This window comes from Physella acuta, unplaced genomic scaffold, assembly GCF_028476545.2.
Source record: "Physella acuta isolate Inbredline_101_S28 unplaced genomic scaffold, ASM2847654v3 ptg000095l, whole genome shotgun sequence".
Classification (NCBI taxonomy): Eukaryota; Metazoa; Mollusca; class Gastropoda; family Physidae; genus Physella; species Physella acuta.
The window spans coordinates 359204-385648 of record NW_026731615.1 but is presented as its reverse complement, the minus strand read 5'-3'; the positions used below and the strand labels follow the sequence as shown (position 1 = coordinate 385648).

General features: G+C 36.8%; 3 protein-coding genes across 3 annotated transcripts; 1 reads left to right on the top strand and 2 right to left on the bottom strand.

Moving 5' to 3' along the window:
• Positions 1-3776: 3776 nt before the first annotated feature.
• Positions 3777-4793, bottom strand: LOC131929752 (helix-loop-helix protein 4-like). The gene has a single exon (XM_059286102.1). The coding sequence runs from the start codon at positions 4791-4793 to the stop codon at positions 3777-3779; it is 1017 nt and encodes a 338-aa protein (XP_059142085.1).
• Positions 4794-9080: 4287 nt separating this feature from the next.
• On the bottom strand, positions 9081-16950 carry LOC131929772 (uncharacterized). The gene is given in 9 exon segments (XM_059286140.1): positions 9081-9404; positions 9407-9608; positions 12259-12404; positions 12951-13125; positions 13697-13954; positions 14731-14957; positions 15551-15697; positions 16021-16274; positions 16435-16950. Coding segments are annotated over 9 exon segments (1872 nt in total). The 5' UTR covers positions 16772-16950; the 3' UTR covers positions 9081-9278.
• Positions 16951-18878: 1928 nt separating this feature from the next.
• On the top strand, positions 18879-26060 carry LOC131929697 (uncharacterized). The gene is made up of 6 exons (XM_059286039.1): positions 18879-19059; positions 20924-21127; positions 21293-21427; positions 23691-23789; positions 24163-24304; positions 24766-26060. Exons 1-6 carry the CDS (start codon positions 18997-18999, stop codon positions 24798-24800), a joined length of 678 nt encoding a protein of 225 aa, XP_059142022.1. The 5' UTR covers positions 18879-18996; the 3' UTR covers positions 24801-26060.
• The last annotated feature ends 385 nt before the right edge of the window (positions 26061-26445 follow it).

Sequence of the window (26445 nt, the reverse complement as noted above, 5' to 3'; positions counted from 1 at the left end):
AAATTTTTACCGAGTGCTTCTACTGTAAATAGAAGCCGATTTGTTTCTCCCCGCCCCAAAGTTAATGTTTACAGAAGTTTCGCCACAATATGCAGATAAACATTTTTTTTTAAATTATTAAATTTAGCAATGGGGGGGGGGGGGGGTCATCTATAAATGATGTCACGCTTTTACTTATCCCCTCCCCTCCATCACACAGCGTCACAAAAAACCATACCCCCACCCCCACAAAAAAATGACGTAACATCTCACCCCTACAACCCTCCTCAAAATTGCAGTTCATTTATTTTAAACACCGATTTTTTTCAATAAAATATTTACTAAGCTCGGTTAACATAGAGTAAATTTAATCAATCTGAATTACAAGTTATGAAAACAGTTTTCTAAAACGCAAAATAACGGCTCAAATAAAATTTCTGTCATGACTTTTTAGCGCAATTTCCTTACAGGAATTGCGATTATTAACTCGTCATTTCTGGATGGATGTGTGTCCCCAGCTTTAAGTCGTATCTCCTCAACGAAGCAATATCGAGGACTAGTTCCAAAAGCAAATATGTTAAGCAAGTCCCGAGGATGATTGTGGGCCAAAAAAATTTCCGGAATTCCTTCCTGGATTTCCCGGAAAAGCCAAAAAACCTCGAAAAAAAAAATGCAGTTTTTGGCCCATATCTCGGCAACCAGACCACTTAGCGACTTGAAACATTTACCAATCGATTCCTGCCATAATTTAGAACAATATTGCCGAAGAAAGTTTTCAAAAATATCCTTTCGTTCGGTCACAAATGTTTTTTTTTAAATTACATAAACACCTACAAACCGATCGTTCTCCTAGCTTGAACGCACCCCAGCATTACACGTCTTGTGTTTTGTCCCCGTGTGTGCTTTACGCTACGACAGAGCTACGGGTTATGAACATAATACACTACAGTACTATATAGCAATATATAGATATAGATCTATGGGGAAAGGGATGTGTCAAAATAATCAATTTTTCGCTGTCTTTTAGATCTTGCTATAAGTTTATTTTTTACTTATTAATTCAAACGTTATTTTTGTACCCTATTAATTTATTTATAATTTATATGAGAGTGATAGGGAGTTACAGTTACAAGGTTTTGTTTCGCTAGGCCTAATCATTTTTTCACATTTTTTAAAAACAAACTTGTCACTAGACTTTTTATTAACTTGTTTTAAAATGCAAAACCTCATTACCAACACACGTCATCACAAAATTACGGGACCCCCCCCCTTTTTTTTTTCTTCCTACGAATGTGACGTTATTTATGTACGCCACGCAGAGATAATGAAATGGTGTATATTTTTTGTAACAACAGTGCCGGCGCCAGGTTATTTAGCGCCCTAGGCAAAACTTATTTTAAAAAATTAACTAAATTCTAAATTAAATCATTTCATTGCAAAGTATGTCCATGATGAGACAAAAAACACACAGAGATAGGCAGTGGCGTAGCGAGGTCGGGTGTCACCCGGTGCGGCACTTAATGGTGTCACCCCCAGAGGCGTAGCGACCCTTCCCGGGAACAAACTTTCAATTTTTTTTATTTGCAACCACCCCCCCCATCCCCATCAAACTTTCGATTTGCACCCCCCCCCCCCCAAGTTTTCGATTTGCACCCCCCCCCTCAAGTTTTTCTCTAAATATTTTGCTATTTTTTGCCTTAATGTCACCCCCCTAAATGGTGTCACCCGGTGCGGTCCGCACCCCCCCCCCTCGCTACGCCTCTGGAGATAGGCTCGAACTCATTTCTGGCCTGGAGTAATCAATTTTGAAAATTTCTTATTTGCGCCCAACGAAAATTATGAATAACAGTGTTCCTTCTTATTAGGCAAGTTGGTCAAAGACCTTGAATCAATCAAACCATTACACATATCAAGTTTCCTTTATTTTTTTTATTTTTTGCATTTATACTATTAATTTGGAATTAACTCCTTTTTATAGCTTAGTCATTTGTCAGGAAGCTTAATTTTAATAATTTTTAAGAGAAGAATTCTTAGTTTTAATTCGCTTAGTAAAAAACTATTTTAATTAGTGTTATCGGCACCCCGATTCGACTATTTAAAGGAGAGAATGAGTCATAGAAATGGTTTAAAGATTTGCTATTTTTCATACTACAACTTATGTAGTTTACGCAACAGTGTGTTTTAGTTACTGTAGAACAATCACTGCTGCAATCGATTAGTTTTTTGTTTTTACAAAACCACTTTTCTATCAAGGTGCAAAAAATAGAATGTTTTGTCGGATTTTGTCCCCCCCCCCCTCCCCTCCCTAAACGGCCTGCGTTATGCGCCGACACAAAAAGGGCGTAAACGTGATAGGTAATATTATAAAGAGCTCATTACATAAATTATATACAGTGGAAATAAAGAATGTGGACTGCTACTTGGCATTACAGACTTATTTGTTTTCTACATCAATTGTGTGACAACAAAATAAATAGGCAAAGTGACTGTTAAAAACGAGTTTCTTCCAGGCATCTCTACCCCCCCCCCCCTCCGGATGAAACTCTGGTTAAAAAGCGCCCCGACCTTTTCAAATGAGAGAGTTGGGTGCGCATTTTCACCAACGCGCAAGATGGGGCGCAAAATTGATAGTTCGTCCTGGGCACCTACATAGAACGTTACGCCTTTGTATATAGTTAATGTATATAGTTAATGTAATATAATGAAAATTATCAATTATTACGTACTTTTTAATAATGGCGATTTCACATTTTTGCGCCCCCCCCCCCCTCCATGGACAGCGCCCTAGGCGGCCGCCTAGTTCGCCTTATAGGTAGCGCCGACCCTGTGTAAAAATCGAATTTGATAAATTAGCTGTTATTTTTTAATGAACACTGCTGGCCGGCAAAGTATGATTTTTGTTTGTTAAATTAATGTTTAGCTCTGAGTTACAACTAACTTTTGTAATAAGTGGATATCCTTTTGTGACGTCCACATTTTTTTGGAAATTTAGACCCTCCCTCCTGTCCCTACGCGTCCACTTTATAATTAGTGGTAAAGGGCCACATCACCCAGCAGTAGAGCGCTAGGCTGCTAACCCGATAGTCTTAAGTTCGAATCCGGGTTCATGGAAGTAGAACGTTTCTGAGTCCACCCAGCTTTGTTGGGTACCCAACTCACGTTAGGGAGAGTAAAGGCGGCTGGGCATGGCGCTGACCACACAATCTTTACATATGCCGAGGTCACAGAAACAGGTGAACTCCACTTCACTTGCCCCATAGACGGTTTGAAAGAAAACTTTACTTACTTTTAAGGCCACATGACATTTTTACCACTATTTACGTTCTCATTCTTCCCTTGCTTACCGCATAAGTAGCCCACAATCTATATACAGATACAGTGATTTAATAACCTGATAAACATGGTTTTCTTCAAAACGCGTGCACTGATGTTAAATTGTAGGCCTATACATTTTGTATACAAACGTTTCTTCTTTCTTTTAACATTGTAGAACTTGGATGTTACATTCAAAATGTGGACGTTGCTACACATTGGCCCGACCTAGCTCCCTAAAATGCATCCAAGACTTGTATTCCCCACACCCCAAGGAACCGAAGACTTCTATTCCCCCCCTCTTCGCCCCCCCCCCCCCCCCCAAAGGCATCCGAGACTATAAATTCTATTCCATGGGGACGTTTTTTTTTAAGAGATGCCTGGAAGAAACTTTGGACCTAAGTAAAAGCTTGCTAAAAAGTGTTTTAGTTAATTAAGTAAACAAACTAATGCGTCTTAATCAAGGAACATACCTTCATTTGTTACTACCGTCCGTCACTGCTCAAAGTCGTCAGCACGCAACTTCCGGTTTTGTTGGTTTCTATTTCAGGAACTGCAAATCTGCTACCGTCTATGATGGTTGCTATTGGCAAAGATGGAAGATATCTGTTTTGATGTGTATTGTAGTTTTTATCGCAGCTACCTCTGTAATTTTGATACTCTGATACCTCGATAAAAACACCGGACTGGTCGAAAGACGTAGAAGACGAACAGTAGTTTCCGCAGATGAAATTATTAGTGTATGACTTCGTAGCGTCAATGGCGGTCCACGGTTTGTACGGTGGCGACATCTGTAGTAGGTTTTGGGGATATGGAATGACGCTTTCGTCACTGCTGCGAACACAATCCATGTAAGGATTGCAATGTTGAAAATTATTACAAGGAACGAATCCATTTTGGAAATTTAGCTGTCTTTGGGTAAAGTTGTTGCCAGGAAATGAGGCATTGATGATTTCGGAATTATGGATATTTTGACCACTTGGACATTCGTTGCAGGGCGTAGGTTTCGGTAAAAAAGAAAGATGGCGTTTTGAGGTTTGGGATGATGGTATTTCACTTACAGAAGAAGAGCGATGTAAGGCTAAATTAGCTTCACGAGTTGTGCCGTCTGTTTCTGGTTTGAAATCACATGTTTGAAAAATCTGGCAACCTCGGAAATCAGACGTTGTTGTTGGCGCGTCGAGAATGTTGTCATGTCGGTCGATCAGCTGTTGCAGGTGTTGGATGTAGTCGATGGCGACTCGAAGGGTTTTCACTTTTGAAAGTCTCTTGTGGCGAGGTTCAAAAGGGACGTGTTTCCTTAGCCTAGAAAAAGCCAAGTTGACTGCTTGGACGCGGCTCCTTTCCCGCGCGTTACGCTTAGCAACAAGATGCGCGGGTTTGAGGCTATGAGGAACGTGTTTATAATTCGACTTCTTGTCGTTTCGGTGTCTGCTTTTAGTTTTTAACTGTCTTGGAGGTGAATAATATAAACACGCCCCAGGAGAAGAGGAATCCGACATCGATGATTGCGAAGAAGCAGAAGAAAACGATGTGTCGGATAAAATCATAATTCGAGTTTGAGTATAAAATTATATTTTTAAAAACGTATGTGAAGCTATAATTTATAAAAATAAATATGAACTTATCGCCCACTTTCCACGTGTGTTCAACTTCTGGTTTGTCGTAAATTTCCTACCGAATTTATACCCTGCTTATTAGCATAATCCAATTGACTTGAAATTAATCCATCGTTCAGTTGTCTCCCAGCTTCCTTCTACTGCGATGCAATTATTGGTTCAGTCCTTAACGACGACAGGAGCGGAAATTTTAAGGGAAGTAATCCAGCATCAGCAAACAATTTCTTTTTGACTAATCAACACTTTCTGAAGTGACTATCCCTTGCGCACGGAAATTGCCAGATGAATAATATATAAGAACAATCACACAAATTGAAAAAAAAAAAAGTGACTAAACGAACGACGTCACCAATGCCCCAGACTTTTGGTAACTTTCAACGATTTTTTAGCGCGTGGTGTTTTTCAACTGGTTATGAAAAAAAGGGTCTAGTAGTCCGCTGTTGTGTACTAAGTTTTATTTTAGTGAGGGAGGGGGAGGAGGGGTATGTTTAACTCAAGTTTGGTTGGTCACACCGGTTTATCTTTGTTAATCAATATTATAACATTGAATGCCTTTTCGCAGCATGAAACGCACAGATTCTAAATAAAAAAAAATTAAACAGATCGTCGAACCGTCTCCGATAGGTTAAGCTCCCCATAGAGGTACAACGTAAATTTATAGCAAGAGTTATCGGTATTATAACAAGAGTGATCTCCCCTACAAAGGGCAGGACTAAGCCACTCCGTGGTCATAGCAAGTACTAATGGCCGTCGGGCCCCGCCTCCGACAAAACCCGAGCATTACCGAAGGGGGAAAGCTGAGACTCCAGGCGGCGTAACTCTAATCCTCTGTTGGCCCTCGCCGCTTGATATTATGTCGTGCGATAGCACAGGTTCACGGATTCAATATCGGAGCCGGATTAAAGTGATCCTCTACACCCAACCAGCCGGGGAACTGCTGTCCAGGCTCCACCTCCACGGCTTCAGGAGCCGTAACCGGCTCTACTAAGTTCATATGCGAAATTTCTTCCCCTCCCCCGCCACATTCCCCTTCTTATACATCACGTTGAATTATGATTTTGAAGAATATAGTGTCCATTCAAAGGTGTCGCGAGGCTGGGGGGGGGGGGGGGGGGGGGGTGCGGACCGCACCGGGCGACACTGTATAGGAGGGGGGGTGGCACAAAGACACTTGTAAAAATGTATATTTTCTATATAAATTCTATTTCGTTACGGGGGAGGGGGAAAGAGGTAGACGAAGAGATGCCTGGAAGAAACTCTTTTAGCGGCCCCATTTTGTATGTTTAAAAAGTGGTTATGAATTTGAGCACATGGCTAATTGCGGCTCTGTGTATGATCAAATACTGTCCTTTACAAATAGGCGTAGCGACCTATTCAAGGGTGGCGAACTTTCAATTTATAGGCTTCATAGTTTATAGTCCTTCGTGTACGTGAAAAATTATTTTATTGGTGTGTTCGTTTATATATTTGTGATATTGGGTCATCCATAAATGACCTCCCCTTTCCCTCCGTCACACGTCGTCACAAAAAGCCAGACCCCCCCCTTAAAATGACGTCACACCTCAGTCTACGACCCCCCCCCCCCCCTCAAAATTGCTGATGAATTTTTCTTAAAACATCGATATTTTTAAAAAAATCTTATCAGAACTCTGTCAACATAGAGTATTTCGATCAATTCCTATTACAATTTATTAAAAACCGTTTTCTAAAACGCGAAATAACGGCTAAAATTCGTTTTCTAACATTGCATTTTTATAATGCAAAAGTGTGACGTCACAGCATCTGAACACCCCCCCCCCCCTCCTCATCACACACCGTCACAAAATTACGGATCCCCTTCCCCCTACGAGTGTGACGTCATTTATGGACGACCCCTATATAAGTTGGTGTTATTTTACTGTTGTAACAGTGGAGTTTTATAAAAAAGAAATGGTGTTGGTTTAAACTATAGGTTGGTGTTGGTTTAAACTATAGGTTGGTGTTGGTTTAAACTATAGGTTGGTGTTGGTTTAAACTATAGGTTGGTGTTGGTTTAAACTATAGGTTGGTGTTGGTTTAAACTATAGGTTGATGTTGGTTTAAACTACAGGTTGGTGTTGGTTTAAACTATAGGTTGCTGTTGGTTTAAACTATAGGTTTGTGTTGGTTTAAACTATAGGTTGGTGTTGGTTTAAACTATAGGTTTGTGTTGGTTTAAACTATAGGTTGGTGTTGGTTTAAACTATAGGTTTGTGTTGGTTTAAACTATAGGTTGGTGTTGGTTTAAACTATAGGTTTGTGTTGGTTTAAACTATAGGTTGGTGTTGGTTTAAACTATAGGTTGGTGTTGGTTTAAACTATAGGTTGGTGTTGGTTTATTTTACACGAGGGGTGGCATGGTTAACCGGTAGAGCGTTCGACTGCTAACCCGAAAGTCTCGAGTTCATCAGCTCTGATAGTACTTGACTCACGTTAGGGAGAGTAAAGGCGGCTGGGCACAGAGGCGTAGCGACCCTTTCCGGCGCCCTGGGACAAACTTTTCGATTTGCACCCCCCTCAAGATTTCGATTTGCACCCCCCCCCCCTCAAGATTTTGATTTGCACCCCCCTCAACCTTTCAATTTATTTTCCCAACCCATTTTGGCGCCCCCTAAGGTCGGCGCCCGGGACATATGTACCCCCCACCCCCTCGCTACGCTACTGTCTGGGCATAGTTCTGGTCGCATTATCTCCACCAATTAAATAGGTAAACTCTACTTCACCTGCCCATGGACAGTAAGATTCGAAAGGGTACTCTATTCTCTTATTATGCTCACTTAAGACAATGCGTTTTTAACCCCCCCCCCCCCTCCCTCCCCGCCATTCTTTGAAACGGCGTCACAGAAATAAATAATTTGTCCACTGGAAATTCCCTCCCCTTAATGACATTTTATTGCGCAAAATTTCGACTCTGCTAATGACCATCAGTTCTTTAAAGGATTGTTTTAGTTTTGTCATGCTCTTAAATCTTTGTGGATACGAAGGACATGTGTAAATAATGTGTCCTAAACATGTGGAGAATCAGATTTACTATAAGCCTATGTGATACAAGAGTTGACTGTTGGTAAGACATTTAACAGCAAGCCAGAGGCGTAGCGACCCTTCCCGGCGCCCGGGGACAAACTTTTCTATTTGCAACCCCCCCCTCGAGATTTTGATTTGCATCCCCCCCTCGAGATTTCCATTTGCACCCCCCCCCTTCAAACTTTCCTATCGATTTGCACCCCCCTCAACCTTTCAATTTATTTTTCCAACCCATTTTGGCGCCCCCTAAGGTCGGCGCCCCCTAAGGTCGGCGCCCGGGGACATATGTCCCCCCGCACCCCCTCGCTACGCTACTGCAGCAAGCTTAGGGGACGATGGTATAAATAGTGGTATATCGTGATATACTGTCAAAGTGATTACACACAGATTACATCACAAAGCACGGTGGCGTGCGCAGGATTTGTTATGGGTGGTTCACAAACAAATCTCCATATTTATTTACACATCAGTTTCAATATATGTATATTTTGGCGCCCCCTAAGGTCGGCACCCGGGGACATATGTCCCCCCCCCCCCCTCGCTACGCTACTGGGATAGATATATACATAATTGAGATAGGTGATCGTACCTGACAATAGACGTGGGTTTCAATTTTTTCCCCATTACGATTTTAAAACATTTAATTGTGGTTTCATGTGATTCAACATTTTCAAGCGACACTAGTTCGCAGAGTCCAGTTTCAATTTGGATGTCAAAAACCATCGTGGAGTGTGTTTCTTTTAAGCATCTTTTTCACGGGGTTGGGGGGAGGGGACGGGCGACGATGGACGGACACCTGACTATATAGTAAAATATTGAATTTTTTAAATGGTTTTGTTATGCAAGGAGATGTTTAACTATTCGTAAATGTTATTTTATTTTGGACAACAAAACATGGGTCAGTTAAATGTGGCAATATTTTACCTGTGTCAACTCCGGTGATTAATATTTTTTCTCAGTGGTCTAACTAACAAGCAGTTTAGGAATGTCATAGTTGAAAGTGGATAGATAGGAAGAGGGGTAGTGGGTGATTGAAAGTCAGTCATCTTTGTCAGCCTTGCACTTAATACAACACATTAACATCAAAACAATATCAGGCTCGTGATTAAAAAAAAAAGTTTTAATGATAAAAAGGTTAAAAAAATGTAAATATCACAGTTCAATAATCTAAAAACAAATAGTTAATGCTTAGAGTATTTTAAAAATATTGTGCTTGTACTAGTACATATAAACTTAAAACATATACAAAACTTATTTTCATTTAAACTAACTTCAAATCAACTAAATCACTCTCAATCACGTATTTCTTCTACATGCAAACTAAAATTAACTCCCCTGATCATTAGTTTTATACCCATCAGCCACCTTCATCATCTCAAACAACTTGCACACCCCCTGCTCCATCAAAATGGACTCAGCCTCCTCCAGCTGCTCCTGGAAAGAGGAAGTTTCACAGCAGAAAGCTGGGCAAACAGGTCATCCAACTTGGTCAGGTCTGGCCTTGACCCTTCCAGCCGAAGCTGCTTGGGGTGGAAGCCAATCTCGTTGAGTTCGGTGACCATCTGCCCCTGGGCGTGCTGACCTCTCAGGAAGGAGACAAAGACCAGATGGGCGGGGTAAACCTCCTCATAGTACTTCTTGTACAGGGGTGCAAACCTACACGTGTAAGTACAAATAAAACAGTTAACAAACCCAGAGGTATATGTATAGAGTTAAAAAAAAACAAGAGGTGTAAGTAAAGAGTTAAAAAACCTAGATGTGTAAGTATAGAGTTAAAAAAACCTAGATGTGTAAGTATATAGTTAACAAACCTAGATGTGTAAGTATAGAGTTAAAAAACCTAGATGTGTAAGTATAGAGTTAAAAAACCTAGATGTGTAAGTATAGAGTTAAAAAAACCTAGCTGTGTAAGTATAGAGTTAAAAAACCTAGAGGTGTAAGTATAGAGTTAAACAACCTAGATGTTTAAGTATGGAGTTAAAAAAAACCAAGAGGTGTAAGTATAGAGTAAAAAACCTAGATGTGTAAGTACAGAGTTAAAAAACCTAGAGGTGTAAGTATAGAGTTAAAATAACCTAGTGGTGTAAGCAGAGCCGGCGTTAGGGGGTGGCGAACGGGGCGGTCGCCATAGGCCCCGCGCTTGAAGGGGCCCCGCGCTTCAGCAATGTCATTGTTGTCTGAATTACTTCGTAAACTTAAAAAAAGTGTTGCTGAATTCAATTGGGAAAAACTAAATGGTCGAATGCCGACGTTGTTGATTGTTATAACTGAGGCCACGGTCGATGTTGGTGAGTCCCCCTGAACTGGGACAGGCCGTAATTCGATACAAAAATAGTGTCACACCTCCCCTTTGTGTAGGGTACGATCGCCTGGCATTTGACCTGAGCTGACAGGAGATGGCGGTCGAGAATTAGCCCACGACGTAAAGAGATACCCTATTGTATGCGGACCGATGAAGACGTCCTTTTAGTGAGCAGACGGGATGTCTGTAGTAGACAGTTAGTGACCTGATGAACTCTAGTCCTGATTTTCTTGTTGTAGATGTCGTATAAAGTCGTATATGTACAGTGTTTCTTCCAGACTTTTTTTCTCCGGGGGAAAGGGGCACTTGAAATTTTCGGGAAATTATATAAATTTCATTTCGTTTTCGGGGGGGGGGGGGGGGGGGGGGGGCTTGTCTTCCCCCCCCCCTCCCCCGAAGAGATGCCTGGAAGAAACTCTATATGTAGGCCGGTATAACAAAATTAACATTCACTTGCGTGCAGAGGGGTGGGAGGAGGGCGACGAGGGGGGGGGGGCGCCTTAGGATCTATATCAGGCGGCATTAAACAGAGTGATTTATTATTATTTTTTGGAAGAAAGTTAAAACTGTTGTTATGTTGTGTCACCTTAAGGATTCATCCGTTCAATAATTAAAACAATAATGTTTTTGGTTTTAAAATATTGTATGAATTCTAAACAAATTTTGAAGTCTATACTGTTTTTGATACATCAGGCCGATTTCGCTGTATTGTAAACTTTATTTTCCTAATTATTCGGCACGTGATTAAATTTTCTTAAGTGATTTGGTATGAATTACATAACTGTCAAAAGTGATTTAAAATCTCAGCAAAGAAAAAAAAACTACGTACATTGGGTTAATACATGGGAGAGATAAAAATCTGTTATTATAGTGGAAAGTTTGACATTAGCTTATAAACTCCAAAACATTTGTGTTATTATGTGTACATCACATTATATAGGCCTTTATACATATATATATATATATATATATATATATATATATATATATATATATATATATATAATGGAAAGGCCCCGCGCGGATGGTTGGCACTAGGCCCTGCGTATTCCTAACGCCGGCTCTGGGTGTAAGTATAGAGTTAACAAACCTAGTGATGTAAGTATAGAGTAAGACAATCTAGATGTGTAAGTATAGAGTTAAAAAACCTAGATGTGTAAGTATAGAGTTTAAAAAAACCTAGAGGTGTAAGTATAGAGTTTAAAAAACCTAGATATGTAAGTATAGAGTTAAAAAACCTAGAGGGGTAAGTATAGAGTTAACAAACCTTGTAATGTAAGTGTAGAGTAAGACAATCTAGATGTGTAAGTATAGACATGGTAATTAAAAGTCTACAAAAAGTACACATTTGTGGTCTATTTCTGGTCAATGCCAGCATTTGTATGCACCATGTTTTTATGAATGACCTGATCAAAAGGTCAAGGTTGCTACATTACTATGGCTACATGATACATGATGTTAAAAAGTTGATTTCATGGAGGTAAGAATTTCAATAATGTTGGACTCCTGTTTAAGAGTTTCAGATACTAAGATGACAGATAAAATACAAAAACATAACTATAACCACAGATGACTGATACAAGACAAAAACATACCGAAACTATAACTACATATGACTGACACAATACAAAAACACACTTATACTATAACTACATATGACTGATACAATACAAAAACATACCTAAACTAAAACTACATATGACTGATACAAGACAAAAACATACCTATAACTATATAAGACTGTCACAATACAAAAACATACCTATGACTACATATGACTGATACAATACAAAAACATACCTATAACTACATATGACTGATACAATACAAAAACATACCTATAACCACAGATGACTGATACAATACAAAAACATACCTAAACTAAAACTGCATATGACTGATACAATACAAAAACATACCTATAACCACAGATGACTGATACAATGCAAAAACATACCTAAACTACATATAACATCAGACGACTGATACAAGACAAAAACCTACCTATAACTCTCAGCCTCCCCATTCTCCTCCTCATCAGTGACAATTATAAAAGTCTTGACGACCTCCTTGTTCTTGTAGAATGGCAAAAGGGAGGCGGCAGGGGCTGTCCCTCCACCAGCTTTGGTGGTCACAGCTAATTTCAGCATCTGGATGGTGGATGATTGAGTGATATTGGTGGATGATTGAGTGAAATAGATATATTAAAGCTTTGGTGGTCACAGCTAATTTCAGCATCTGTATGGTGGATGATTGAGTGAAATAGATGTATTGATGATTGAGTGAAACATGTATTAGTGGGTGATTGAGGGAAATAGATATATTGGTGGATGCTTGAGTGAAATAAATATACTGGTGGATGAGTGAGTGAAATAGATATAATATTAAGGATTCTGCAAATTTGATTGCTAAACACTTGACAGTAATGTAAAGTATAAGTAAAGTACTATTTTGAATCTTATGGTCAATGGGGGCAGGTGAAGTACAATTCACATGTTTTGATGACCTAGGCTTACGACTGGATAGTGTGGTCAGCACTATGCCCAGCCACCTTTACTTTCCCTAGTATGAGGCATGTACTTATCAATCACAAACTTATAAACAAACGCACAAATAAACTAAGATCAATTTATCATAATAGAACACCCACTTATAAACAAACCCATATCAACAAACACCATATATCTATTACCAACCTCTTCCACTGTTTTGGGTAAGAATGGAGCATCTCTAGTCTCAGTGTCAAAGAAGACTAACTTGGCAGAGCAGATGGCAGTGAGAAGACTGGCAATGATGGTGCTAGTTTTTATAGCCACCTCCATGGAGCCTGATGCATCACCTATTACAACTATTGGTGATTCTAGACTGAGCCTGTGGAGGAATTATTGCATAATAATTTCAAATGTTGAAATGGAAAATATGAATCTTTTAAGTTATAAAAAATGAAAGCTTTATATAAAAGAAATTATCTTAATTATTTATAATATTTTATATGAAAAAGTTTTAATTAATCAAGTAATCTAACTCATTATGTTTCCAATGAGAAAGTTATTTTTGAAACAAAACTTTAAAAATCACACACACACACAAAAAGAAATATCCTTTGAAAAGTAACTTCAACCATCCCTTTTTACTAAAATTGATTTAATAAGGTTATAATTAAACAACTTTCTATGAAAATTTTTTCAAAGGAATCGAAAAACTAACTTTCGAAAGCATGCCATTAGCAAAAATTGACATTAAATAAAAAAAATAAAAAAATCTTATAGGTCTATAGAAAATTTTAGTGAATGCTAGTGAAAGGAAAAACTGTTTTAAAAAAGTAGGTTTGCTGATATTGGCAGTACATTTATTTTAAATTAAAATGTCAGTAAAAACCTTACATAAAAACACAAATTTCAAACAAATGGTAGTAAAGACTAAAAAGAAAATTAGCATTTACCTGATTGAGGTCAAGCGTGGCTCGGCAACTTCAATCAACTTTGTAAAAAAGTTCACCTCCCCCTCAGGCTCACCTTCATACACAACATCAGCAACAACAGCATCCCATGCTCTTTGGTTTAAATTAGGGTGACGAAGCAGAAAGATGGTTAGCAGTCGCTCTAGCAGCTTTCCATTAGGAAGAGAAACCTGTGCCCCATCATTTAATCTGGATAAAATTTCCTGGTCAGTGCCTGGGCATGATAGGTCTTCATAGTACCTGTTGCATGAGTAATTTTATGTTCTTGATGAGCTTGGCAAAAAAAAATATGTTTGAATGTATATAGGGTTATTTTTAAATTGTTCATTTTCACGCATTACAAAAGGTAATTACTAAAATGATGTTATAAAGTAGTACGTTTTGGGAATATGAAATCGTTACTGCTCTAAGCACAATCCAAGTGAGCATTGCACTGTGGAAAATTATTACAAGGAACGAATTCAGTTTGGAAGTACCTTGCTAATAATGGTAGTGTTTTAAACATTTTTAGCATTTTTTTAGTTTAAGAACTTTAAAATGTCCTATTATCCTCCTAGAATTTAGCCACAAAAGTCAGAGCTCTATCAATTATAGATTACTTCTGAGCATTACTATAACAATCATATAATTTTAGTACATGTAGAAACTACCATAAATATACACTACAACTTTGTAAAACAGAACAATCACATTGTGATGGTATAGGCATGAACACAAGTAAATTAAAAGAACTATAAATTCTAATAATAAAAACTTCTCACTTAAAATAATTTAACAAAATAAAATTTTTTGTTTCCATAATCAAAATTAAACTAATTAACATTAGTCAATTTAAATCTGACAGAGGTTATATCAAATACGACTTTTTAAAACTTGTCACCATGGGCAAAACATTTTGTGAATGGCCTATATGGTGCATAACGTGTTAACACGTGTAATACTTAATTGTGTTGGAGAAAATCATTACCACCACTACAATTAAGAACCAAGAAGAAGAAGAAAGGTAAGAAATTTACCAAAGAACTGTGTCCAACTTGGTCTCATATTTTGCGATTCTCTGCTTTGACTCGGGGGTGAGGTCATCTTTAAACTGTTTAATCACACTGTATGGAATATCATGCTGCTTGACCAGGTCATTCACACTTTCTGACTTGAGATCTTGAATATGGCTGACAAGAGAGCCCTCTGGTGGGGGACCAGTACCGAAGCAGTACGGCAGGAACCAGGGCGCAGATGGGAAATCCTGTAAACGACCAAAGATAGTTTTAACTAAAGCCATTGCTTAGTCTATATCTAATTTAGAAAATTAAGGTAATAACTTTAAATAATACAAATTTTTCGTTTGTAATAAACAGCAGGTAGGATAAAATTGAAAAAATGTCCCAGGACAGAAGATAAGAAATCTTAGGTTGAAACCCCATATCCAGTAGGGATTATGGGCAGTGAATAAATTACTTGATAAACAATTTTTTTTAACCTCTCAGTTTTTAAGAAAATAGTTCCAAGTTGTCCTCCATGCTTACAGTTAATAACTATTTATATGCCACTTTTTTCAACATGGACTATGAGCTGTTAATCTACAGATATATATCTGAGAGCTAGGCTGATAGTCTAAGATGTGCCATTAGTTTTAAAAGAGTCCAACTAGCTGCGACATGAAATGTGATTACTGACATTGTAAAAGCAGGGATGTGACCAGACCATAAAAAAATATGTGTTATATATTCTTTTAATCACAGTTAAATCAGTCTCACGCCGTTACTGTACTAATTAATTGTTTAATGTAGCAAATATTTTAAATACATGAAGTTTATGAAGTAAGAAGCTGACACAAACCTTTTCTGGATTCAGATGACAAATATCGGCTAGTTTTTTCCATGGTTCTTTGGGAAAATGAATAGCAAAAAACTCTAAGTCTTCTAATGAGAATTCTCTCACCCACTTGGCTACATTTTTGCACACAGCACCACTTGCAGATCCAACCTGAAGGCACAAAAACAATTTATTTTTCAATAGTTAACAACTGTAATAAACAGGCTAAATTCCATTTTTAAATTTATCAATATCTTTGTTAAATTTTGTTCCCCATTACTTTTATGAAAAATAACAATATTTTGAGTTTAGCAAGATCAAAAACTACATGGGCCTATAAATATATGGGCCTTCAAAATAATTTTTTCTGAAGATGAAAAGTTCTATCCCACAGCAATCATCAATCATAGAAATCAACCCTAACTTTGCAAGTTGTAAACTTAACCAAACAAGACAAAAATATGAGTGATTTAGACATTAGGAAAAGTTCTTACAGGGGGCTTTAACCTGTTCAGGTTGTCAATGTCTGACTTGAGTTTACCCAGCTTTGTAGGTTTAACTTTGGTTGCCGACAACTGAAGACTTTTGAGCCTTTTTTCCAGCACACGCACTTGACGACCAGCATCCAGCATATTCAGAGATCGCAGAACCTCGACTAGGCCAAACTGGGACCTAAAAGTGAGAAAGGCTGAGGCCATCTCTTTATCTCCTCTTGCCCATGCCATAGCAAGTGCTTTAATGCAAGCATCTGTAAAAGAAAAAAAATAGATTATAAACAGTTTACATTATATGTATTTCCTTAGGCGCCTTAGCATTTGTCAACCTTCAGTCTTATATTTATCAATTTAAAATTAATATTTCAACATTTGGTTATGTACAAATATAAAAGAACTAGATTTTCTACATACTTTGTGTCACCTGAATCTTGTTTTTAACAAGCAGGGCAAGAGTTGTTGCGTAGCGGGTTCGGTTTGCTTCCTGTGCTTTGTAATGTTGGTCAGTGGATGCTGTTGTGGTGAAAAATAATTTTGGATCCTCGTCAATATTATACTCGATTTTTTTATCCGTCTGGCCATCGTTTTGATTCGTTTGTCGCGAACCGGAGAATCTACCCCTTCTTCTTGATGCAGACCGTCCTCTCGACCCCCCTCTTCCTCGAGATCCTCCTCTTCCACGAGAACCTCTTCCTCTGCCTCTACCATTGCCTCTTCCTCTATTGCTTCTACCTCGGCCTCGTCCACGCATGATATATTATTTTAGTAATCGAACTAAAGTTTGTACACGTAACGAGGTGTCTTATGTGGTAGATGGAGCATACTATTTTATCTAAGCAGGGTTTGTGGTTTTTATAAGTGCACGTGGAATGCATATTTATTTATAGAATCTTGTTAATGAAGCCTGATTGTAACCGCACGCAATACCTACAGCCGATCAACACAGAAAATAAACAACCCACTTAAACATACGCACAGAATAGAGTGCCCATATTTAAAAACAAATCATCATGATACACGTATCTATTATTAGTTCTATATTTCATATTAATTATTGTGTATTTATATTATAAAATAAAAATTAATAATACTGAATTATTGTTGTTAAGATCTTATTTAAAGATTGTTCAGAAAATGCGCATTGATACCGGTACTAATGACAAGCTTAGTAATCCATTGATGACGATAGTAGTTGCAATAAGTTAGAATCCAAGACGGACCAAGAGCCGTCAGACTTTCGTTTTTATGTGGGAGGGTTAACCATGTAACAAGCAAAAAGTATTATTTTCAGTGTGGAAAGGCAGGGACCGAAGAAAAAAAAACCCACACAGTTCATCGGATAAAAAAAAAGTATAACAAACTCGTGGACTAAACTAAGACGTAGATCTTATATAGTAGTTTTTGAGAACAAGTCTTAAAACGAAAATGTCGAAAATTGCACCATTCATTACCCACCATAATATAACTTAACAGCCTAGATCTATATGATTTCCCGAGACTATGGAGAACCCTCTTCTCCCGGGACCACAATAATAGGCCTACTTTATCATTTGCTAAATTGTACCATGCGGGGCGGTGGTGTACGTAGAGCGATGTTTCATAGGCCTATATTGCAGTGTTTAAAAAAATTTATGTTTAAATATGAGGTTAATGTTCTAATAAAATGTTCTATAATACGTTATTTGTGTGGTGTGTCATAATGTTCCATTTTAAAGTTATAGCTATCAAATATTACACAGGATTTTATTTTTTCATTTTTATACTTTTATTTTTTCAGGGTGGGTGGGGGGGGGGGGTTGGGGAGGAGGCAGTGGTTCTTTTTTCTCCGGGGGGGGGGGGGGGGCACTTGATATTTCCGGGGGGGGGGGGGTTGGTCAACATTTTCCGGGGGGGGGGGGAGGGGGGACACTGGTAAAAGTATGTTTTCTATATAAATTCCATTTCGTTCGGTGGGGGGGGGGGGGGGAAAGGGCGGTAGACTTTCTTCGGAGAGGCTCCGCCCCCCCCCCAAGAGATGCCTGGAAGAAACTCTGGGGGGGGGGGGGGTCACTCATGGTCAGCACAAGTTCTAGGTGCTTCTGCCATCGCAGAAATTGTTGTAAAATAATATATTCAAACAGTGGCGTAGCGAGGTCGGGTGTCACCCGGTGCGGCACTTAATGGTGTCACCCCCCCAGAGGCGTTGCGACCCTTCCTGGGGACAAACTTTCAAGTTTTCGATTTGCACCCCCCCCCTCAAACTTTCGATTTGCACCCCCCCCCCTCAAGTTTTCGATTTGCACCCCCCCCCCTCAAACTTTCAATTTGCACCCCCCCCCTCAAGTTTTTCTCTATATATTTTGCTATTTTTTGCCTTGGTGTCACCCCCCTAAATGGTGTCACCCGGTGCGGTCCGCACCCCCCGCCCCCCCCCTCGCTACGCCCCTGTATTCAAATGACAAATCATCTATCATTCCCCCACCCCTTATAGTGATATAGATCTATGTACAATGTAAGCCTCGGCATACACGATCCCGACGGTTTTTAATTTTTAGCAGACTTGACCAGCTTTTTAAACGACCTAGACCTTGTTTCAGGGTAACCTATGGTAAACAAACAAATGGTTCGGTGTAGGAAACCCGGATAGGACTAAGGGTAGAGGTTATGCCTAATAACACTAGTTAATGAATATAAGTACATATCGATAGCAACACACCACAGTTCCAGATTATGTCTTTTAAACAAAGAACATATAAAATAATTTAAGCTCAGATATTTATTCAGTTGTGAATGGCAATAAAGTTTAAAATTGCATCAATTTGGCTATTTTATTTATGACCTAAAGTAACGAATGGTATCTGGCAATAAATAAAGTAGACTCAGTAAATTTAGAATAAACGTCATATCACTTCCGCATCGTCATTCAGCTGATAGAGTAATTTTTCTAAACATTTTTCTTATCTTATCTAGATTTGTACCACTTACTGAGCTGTGGAAATGTCTCCACCCAAGGTATCATTGTCAAATAAGGAATCTCAGAAGCCTATCGTGACAGAAGAGGTAATGCAGTACTCACGATTGTTAGTTATAGTTTCTCAGTTTCTTACTGTAGTCAGTAGTCTTGAGTAGTGTAACTCAGTCGTCTCAGTGAGTGACGTGACAGTGTAACTTGCTTTATGCCCTATACTTTTATATTTATATTTATATTATTAACAAACAGGTGACCGTACCACTCTTTAACTGTACTGACTGAAGTATACTGTTACTGCACAGTGTGACTAACAGCTGTATAAGTATAATACTTTAATAGTGTATAACTGTACTGTACTGTAGTGATATTGATGAAAATATCTAAATTATCTATTTATTTTAATTTTATTCACTATTTAGTTTAGGCCTACCGAAAAGTATCAAAAATCCACTTTTCAATACTCAATAGTGAGTCTAGTGAACAAAGACAATTCATCAATTTAGCATTAAAATATTTAATATATTTACTTTTTGTCCAAAGCCATTAGGCCTGCCCTAATATTTATATAATATGTATTAAAAATTTTAAAATTAATTTAAATTACACTTGTAAAGTGTGATAAACAGTTAGTAAGGAGGGAGTGTGGCACTTTGCATTTTGAACTTTATATTGTTGTGTTTTATGACAATATTTGAATATTTGTACACAAGTAGCGTATTGTGCTTTTTAAATTGACAGCGGGTAAGTATACCAAGTTAAAAAAAACTGTAATCTAAGCCTAATAAACTTTCTGTTTACAAAATAATACTCCTGATCATCAATGAGGAAAGCGTAAAAAAGGATTTAATTTTTAGGTAACCACAACATCATGCCATATAAAAAATAGTCATAAATCTAGCCAAATAATTGGATCTTGGAGTGGTACAGATTTTCCTTTGCTTTGTTTTCAGCAATAGGATGTTAATAAAATGACAATATTGAGGAGTGATATCTTGCAAATGCCACATTACTTAAAGCAAATAAATAATTACCAGTTAATTGGTGTGTGAATAAAATAAAGGCTTTTAAGCATGAAATCCACATATGCTCGCTTAAAAAGGCAGTGGCGTTTCTGTTATAAGATTTGAACACAAAAATACAGGTGCTGCTTTCACTAAAGTGTTGCTTGCAAGAAGTGAGATCAAAATTCTTAATTAACAGGCTCAAATAGAAATGGGTAGTTCCAGTTACTAAAATCGACAATGGCTTTAAAATCATTAGTTTTATACCTCTACAACATAAAAAAAAGGACCAGGCATATCTAAAACTGGATGTACAATGTACTCATATTTAATATTTGTTATTAATGCTAAGTGAAAATGGGCTTAACCTTCTCGAGCAGATCAGGCACCAGTTTTATAGCCAATCAGACAGAGTGGCTGATCTATCAGATGGGTGTCAGCCGCGATATTAGAAGCCACACTATTGGCTTTCTTGTATTGTATCAGCCAATCAGATTGCTTCAAACTATTTTAGTTCATTCTATCACTTCAATTATGGCTTCCATCGAAAATGTCTTTTATAAAATTTACTGTTTAGTCATATTTTTTTCAGGCATAAATTACACAAATCAGAAAGCTCACTTATATAATATATATGTTGAGAATATATTAGATTTATAAAAATCATATTAGCTCATTCAATTTCTTAAAATATAATATGTATTTATATGGAAAATGTTTTTGTGATACAAAAGTATCAAAAAGTGGGCTCCTTCTTCTTGGCACCAGCTCTCCAATAACGCTATGTCTTAAGAGGGTTAATGATATCTTAATCTTACCCAAATGTTTATACCAGTGTTATCAAGTGTGAGAGCTTTGAATATACATGCTTTCTTGGTGGGGGTGTCCCACATACAATTTGTACTTTATCTTTTTGTGTTTTTATATGACTATATTTGTTGACTTCTTCAAGGTCCTTCCTGAAAAAGGAGATGGAGTAGAGTTTCCTGCAGTCATTACTTTTGAAACTGAACGCCGTGCCAGAAATCTTCGTATGCTGCACAAGCAACGCAAATGTCGTCGCATTGTCTGTGGGGTCACTCTGGTGATTATTGTGGCCGTTGCTGCCCTTGCTACCATGGCACTTGTGCTTCATTTCCGCCGCCATCATCGCAAGGTAAGACATAGTTTTAGTGCTTAGTAACGTAACTATGCAGTCTTCTTTAACAAGAATAAATCTTATAAGAATATTAACATAATAAATTGCCATTTTACAAGTAATGTAATTATAGATAAAGACTATGTGATTAATTTTCTAATAAAGAGCCTACATTTCCCACAGGCTTGGGAATGCCGATCTAATGGTCTCCCAGTCAGTGTCAGAGTGGATCATGAAAACCAGCTGATCTACGCCAAGCATGACCATGATCAAAACTCCCAGACCACTGCTATGGAAATTCTCCATGAGTACGACAGAGTATGTATTTCTGCTACTTATTTGATGTTTGTTTACAACTTGTTATATCTACAATATTCAGTGCTTGATGTTTGTTGACACCTTCTTTAAAACTACAATATTCAGTGCTTGATGTACTTATTTGATGTTTGTTTACACCTTCTAAGTTCTTTAAAACTACAATATTCAATGCTTGATGTACTTATTGATGATTGTTTACACCTTCTAAGTTCTTTAAAACTACAATATTCAATGCTTGATGTACTTATTTGATGATTGTTTACACCTTCTAAGTTCTTTAAAACTACAATATTCAATGCTTGATGTACTTATTTGATGATTGTTTTACACCTTCTAAGTTCTTTAAAACTACAATATTCAATGCTTGATGTACTTATTTGATGATTGTTTACACCTTCTAAGTTCTTTAAAACTACAATATTCAATGCTTGATGTACTTATTTGATGATTGTTTACACCTTCTAAGTTCTTTAAAACTACAATATTCAATGCTTGATGTACTTATTTGATGTTTGTTTACACCTTTTTTAAAACTACAATATTCAATGCTTGATGTACTTATTTGATGATTGTTTACACCTTCTTTAAAACTACAATATTCAATGCTTGATGTACTTATTTGATGTTTGTTTACACCTTCTTTAAAACTACAATATTCAATGCTTGATGTACTTATTTGATGATTGTTTACACCTTCTTTAAAACTACAATATTCAATGCTTGATGTACTTATTTGATGATTGTTTACACCTTCTTTATAACTACAATATTCAATGCTTGATGTACTTATTTGATGTTTGTTTACACCTTCTTTATAACTACAATATTCAGTGCTTGATGTACTTATTTGATGTTTGTTTACACCTTCTTTATAACTACAATATTCAATGCTTGATGTACTTATTTGGGGAACAGGGCATTTCCCCCCTGTCAATTACCCCCCGGATAGTTCCCCCCCGACATTACCCCCAGAGTAATTACCCCCCTGTCAATTACCCCCCGCCCAGTAGGACATTAACCCCCCCCCCCCCCCCCCCCGGACAGGGTTAGAGTTAGGGTTAGGGTTAGGTTTTAGGGTTAGGGCTAGGGTTAGGGTTAGGGTTAAGATTAGAGTTAGGGTTTGGGTTAGGGCTAGGGTTAGGGTTAAGATTAGGGTTAGAGTTAGAGCTAGGGTTAGGGTTAGAGCTAGTTTTAGGGTTAGGGTTGTGTCTAGCTTTGGTTTTGGTTTTGTATGAAGTTTTAGGCTAAGGTTGATACTTATGTTTTGGTCTTTTTCTTAAGGTTTGGATTAAAGTAGTAGGCCTATATAGGGATAAAATTCTAGTTAGAGTTAGGATTTTAACTTGAGGGGGGGGGGTAATTCCCCGGGGGGGGGGTAATTGACAGGGGGGTAATTGCTCCGGGAGGTAATTGCTCCGGGGGGTAAATACAGGGGGGAAATGTCCGGGGGGAAATATCCAGGGGGGTAATGTCCTGTAGCCACTTATTTGATGTTTGTTTACACCTTCTTTAAAACTACAATATTCAATGCTTGATGTACTTATTTGATGTTTGTTTACACCTTCTTTAAAACTACAATATTCTGTGCTTGATGTACTTATTTGATATTTGTTTACACCTTTAAAACTACAATATTCAATGCTTGGTGTACTTATTTGATGTTTGTTTACACCTTTAAAACTACAATATTCAATGCTTGATGTACTTATTTGATATTTGTTTACACCTTTAAAACTACAATATTCAATGCTTGATGTACTTATTTGATATTTGTTTACACCTTCTTTAAAACTACAATATTCAATGCTTGATGTACTTATTTGATGTTTGTTTACACCTTCTTTAAAACTACAATATTCTGTGCTTGATGTACTTATTTGATATTTGTTTACACCTTTAAAACTACAATATTCAATGCTTGGTGTACTTATTTGATGTTTGTTTACACCTTTAAAACTACAATATTCAATGCTTGATGTACTTATTTGATATTTGTTTACACCTTTAAAACTACAATATTCAATGCTTGATGTACTTATTTGATATTTGTTTACACCTTTAAAACTACAATATTCAATGCTTGATGTACTTATTTGATGTTTGTTTACACCTTCTTTAAAACTACAATATTCAATGCATGATGTATATATTTGATATTTGTTTACACCTTCTTTATAATTACAATATTCAATGCTTGATGTACTTATTTGATATTTGTTTACACCTGCTCGATCTACTATTTGATGATTGTTTATTTTACCAGGGGCTGGTGGCTTACAAAGATGTGGACAACAGCACTTGCTACATTGATCGTCTGGACGAAACTTTTGAAGATGGTTATGAACGCTGGCAAGCATATGAAGTAATAAAATTAATTTGATTTTGTAAATATTTATCTTAAATTAAACTATTGTTGTTGTTACAATTTTTAAAAAGTACTTATTTAAGTTGGTTTAGTTTACATTTATAGCAGCAATGAAGTTAACATGTTACTTTTTATAGTTTTGTTCTGTTGCTTGTGTTTGACTTATCACTTAGTTTTTACAATCATCATTTGCAAGAAGCTAAGCAAGAAGCTGGGAAAATTTAACCGTGATCTGTAAAATGTGTATAAGTTACACATCTTCCCCCTTGATCCGATTGTATAGATGTTTTTATTTTCTATATAGAAAACATCAGTTTGATATAACTGCTTCTTAGACTGGACCTTAATTAATGGTACTGTTTTATTTTAGGCTGTTGAAAACACAGATAAAAAGGTCCTGCAAGTTCTCCAGCCCATCGAGATAGAGGTGGTGGAGCACATTACTGACATCCACATCTACTCTCACTGTGAGAAAGCCAATTCTTTCTGGGTGAAAGAGATTGAAATCACTGGTAAGTTTTATCATTTCAATGTAATCTGTGTTCATAGGAGATCTTTATCCAGTACATCAACAGTTTTAGAAATGCTTTTACTTACAGTGGTTCTATCCATATGTTAATGAAAAGGTATATAATTGTGACATTCAATTATAATGCCTGATTAAGTAGGGATCACTTGATGCCCATGCTGCAGGAAAACATGTTTTTTTAATTCTTGGCTCACAATGGAAATTGTTGTGACTAACAGAATGATCAAACCATTCATCAAGACTATAGGTGGACTCAGCAAAGTTGCTATGGTTACTTAAATTCCTCAGGTTCATCCTTGTGCTCTCATGGTCTACAACAGAAATACTTTTTAAACCATCTGCTACATTATTACATTCTGCCAAGTGACTTAAGGAACTTGACTTTAAAAATGTCATACTAAGATTTCTAAATTGCTAAAGTGTTTACGTTTGTGTCTTCCACAGAGGTGACCAAAGAGATGAATGTTTTCTACATTTAAATTATCCCTGCAGCTGTCCCTAGCTCATGGCCAGATGTTTTTCAAATTGTTTCTAAATTGACCACCTCTTGTTTGCAAGTTTTTCATGTTCAATATGTACTAACACCAATAAATATATAGTCTAAAGATATTCTTATACAATTATAGAAGAATTCTACCACATTGTAGTTTGTATCAAGATGTAATTAATGAAGTTTCCATTTGCAAACTTGAAATATGTGGGAGCTCTGGGGCAGCCTTGGATATTTTTTGTTAATATTTTTTCTCTCTAACTTTAAATTTGTTTTGTCCATTTATATATACATTTTTCAACATTTTTTTTATAACAACAAAGTATCCCACCCCGCACTAAATAAAGTGTATAAAGCATAGTTATTCTTTGTTTAAAGCCTTATGATCATTGAGGATTGCATATAGTTTTTCAATTTGGTTTTAGCAGTCCAGATTTATAAAAAAATCTGTTAAAATTAAAGATAAAAATAAATGCAAAATTAGTTTTAATACATTGACCATTAATAAATATAAAAGATTAATATTATACTAATCCAGTTTATTTTGTCTATTCATTTTTAGTTAATCATTATTGAATGTTTTAAAAGTAGATGTATACAAACTCTGCAAATTTGCATGTTAAAGCCAATTGAATTTTTTTTTGGTTAATGAATCTTCATTTATGTACTTAATTCACACAATATTCCAGGTTTGAATTCATGTACACTTTACATAAAAATTAAATCAAATTTTTTTTAAGCATATTTTTTTTTGCCAATAGTTAAAACATAATGTTTGTGTAATGTCAATTATTGTTCTGGTTATACATATTAAAAATCTCATGTGATATTTTACTTTACCAAAACTTTCAAAACAAACTAAATGATCTGTTAATGTTAAACAGCTAATTAATGTTTATCCAGTTAATTTTGATATTAAAATAGATTTACTGATTACAACTTGATCACTTCTGTTTGATTTATAATTAGCTAAATGGAACAAATTGTGCTTTTGTTGATTATTGTAACAAATAAGTGTCACTTAAACAGATGTTTATTTTTAGAAAAGTGTTTGCAACCAATTGCTCTGTTTCTCTTTGAAACTTGGCAATTCTGGTATAAGTGTAATTAAAAAACAAGAAACTAAGCTGTTGTTTTTAGTAAATGTTTGCTGATACATTCCAACCACTGGGGTTATTTGAAATTTATTTCTATACAGTATTTGAAATTTTATTTTGGTCTATGCAAAATAAAAATAGATATCATTTGACTATAGATGTTTGTTTATTTGAAAATTTTGAGGTGTACTTTTTGATTGAACTTTAACTTCGTTTGATTCCAAGTCTGAATCTGACGGTCCATGAGACAGATGAAGTAGAGTTCAATTGTTTTTGTGACCTTGGCATAAGGATAGTGTGGTCAGCTGTATGCCCATTTGTCTTTAACTTTCCCTATCATGTCAGGTACCTATGACTTGAGTGGACTCAGGGTTGTCTTACAGGTTCAAATCCAAGACCTGGACACTTTTGGGTTAGCATTTGTGCACCCACCTGTCCAACCACGCCTTCCCACTTGCATCTTAAGATTTAGTTGAAAATAAATTTAAAATTTATAATTTCCTTAGTCTGAATAGTCATTGTTGATTGATTTTCCTC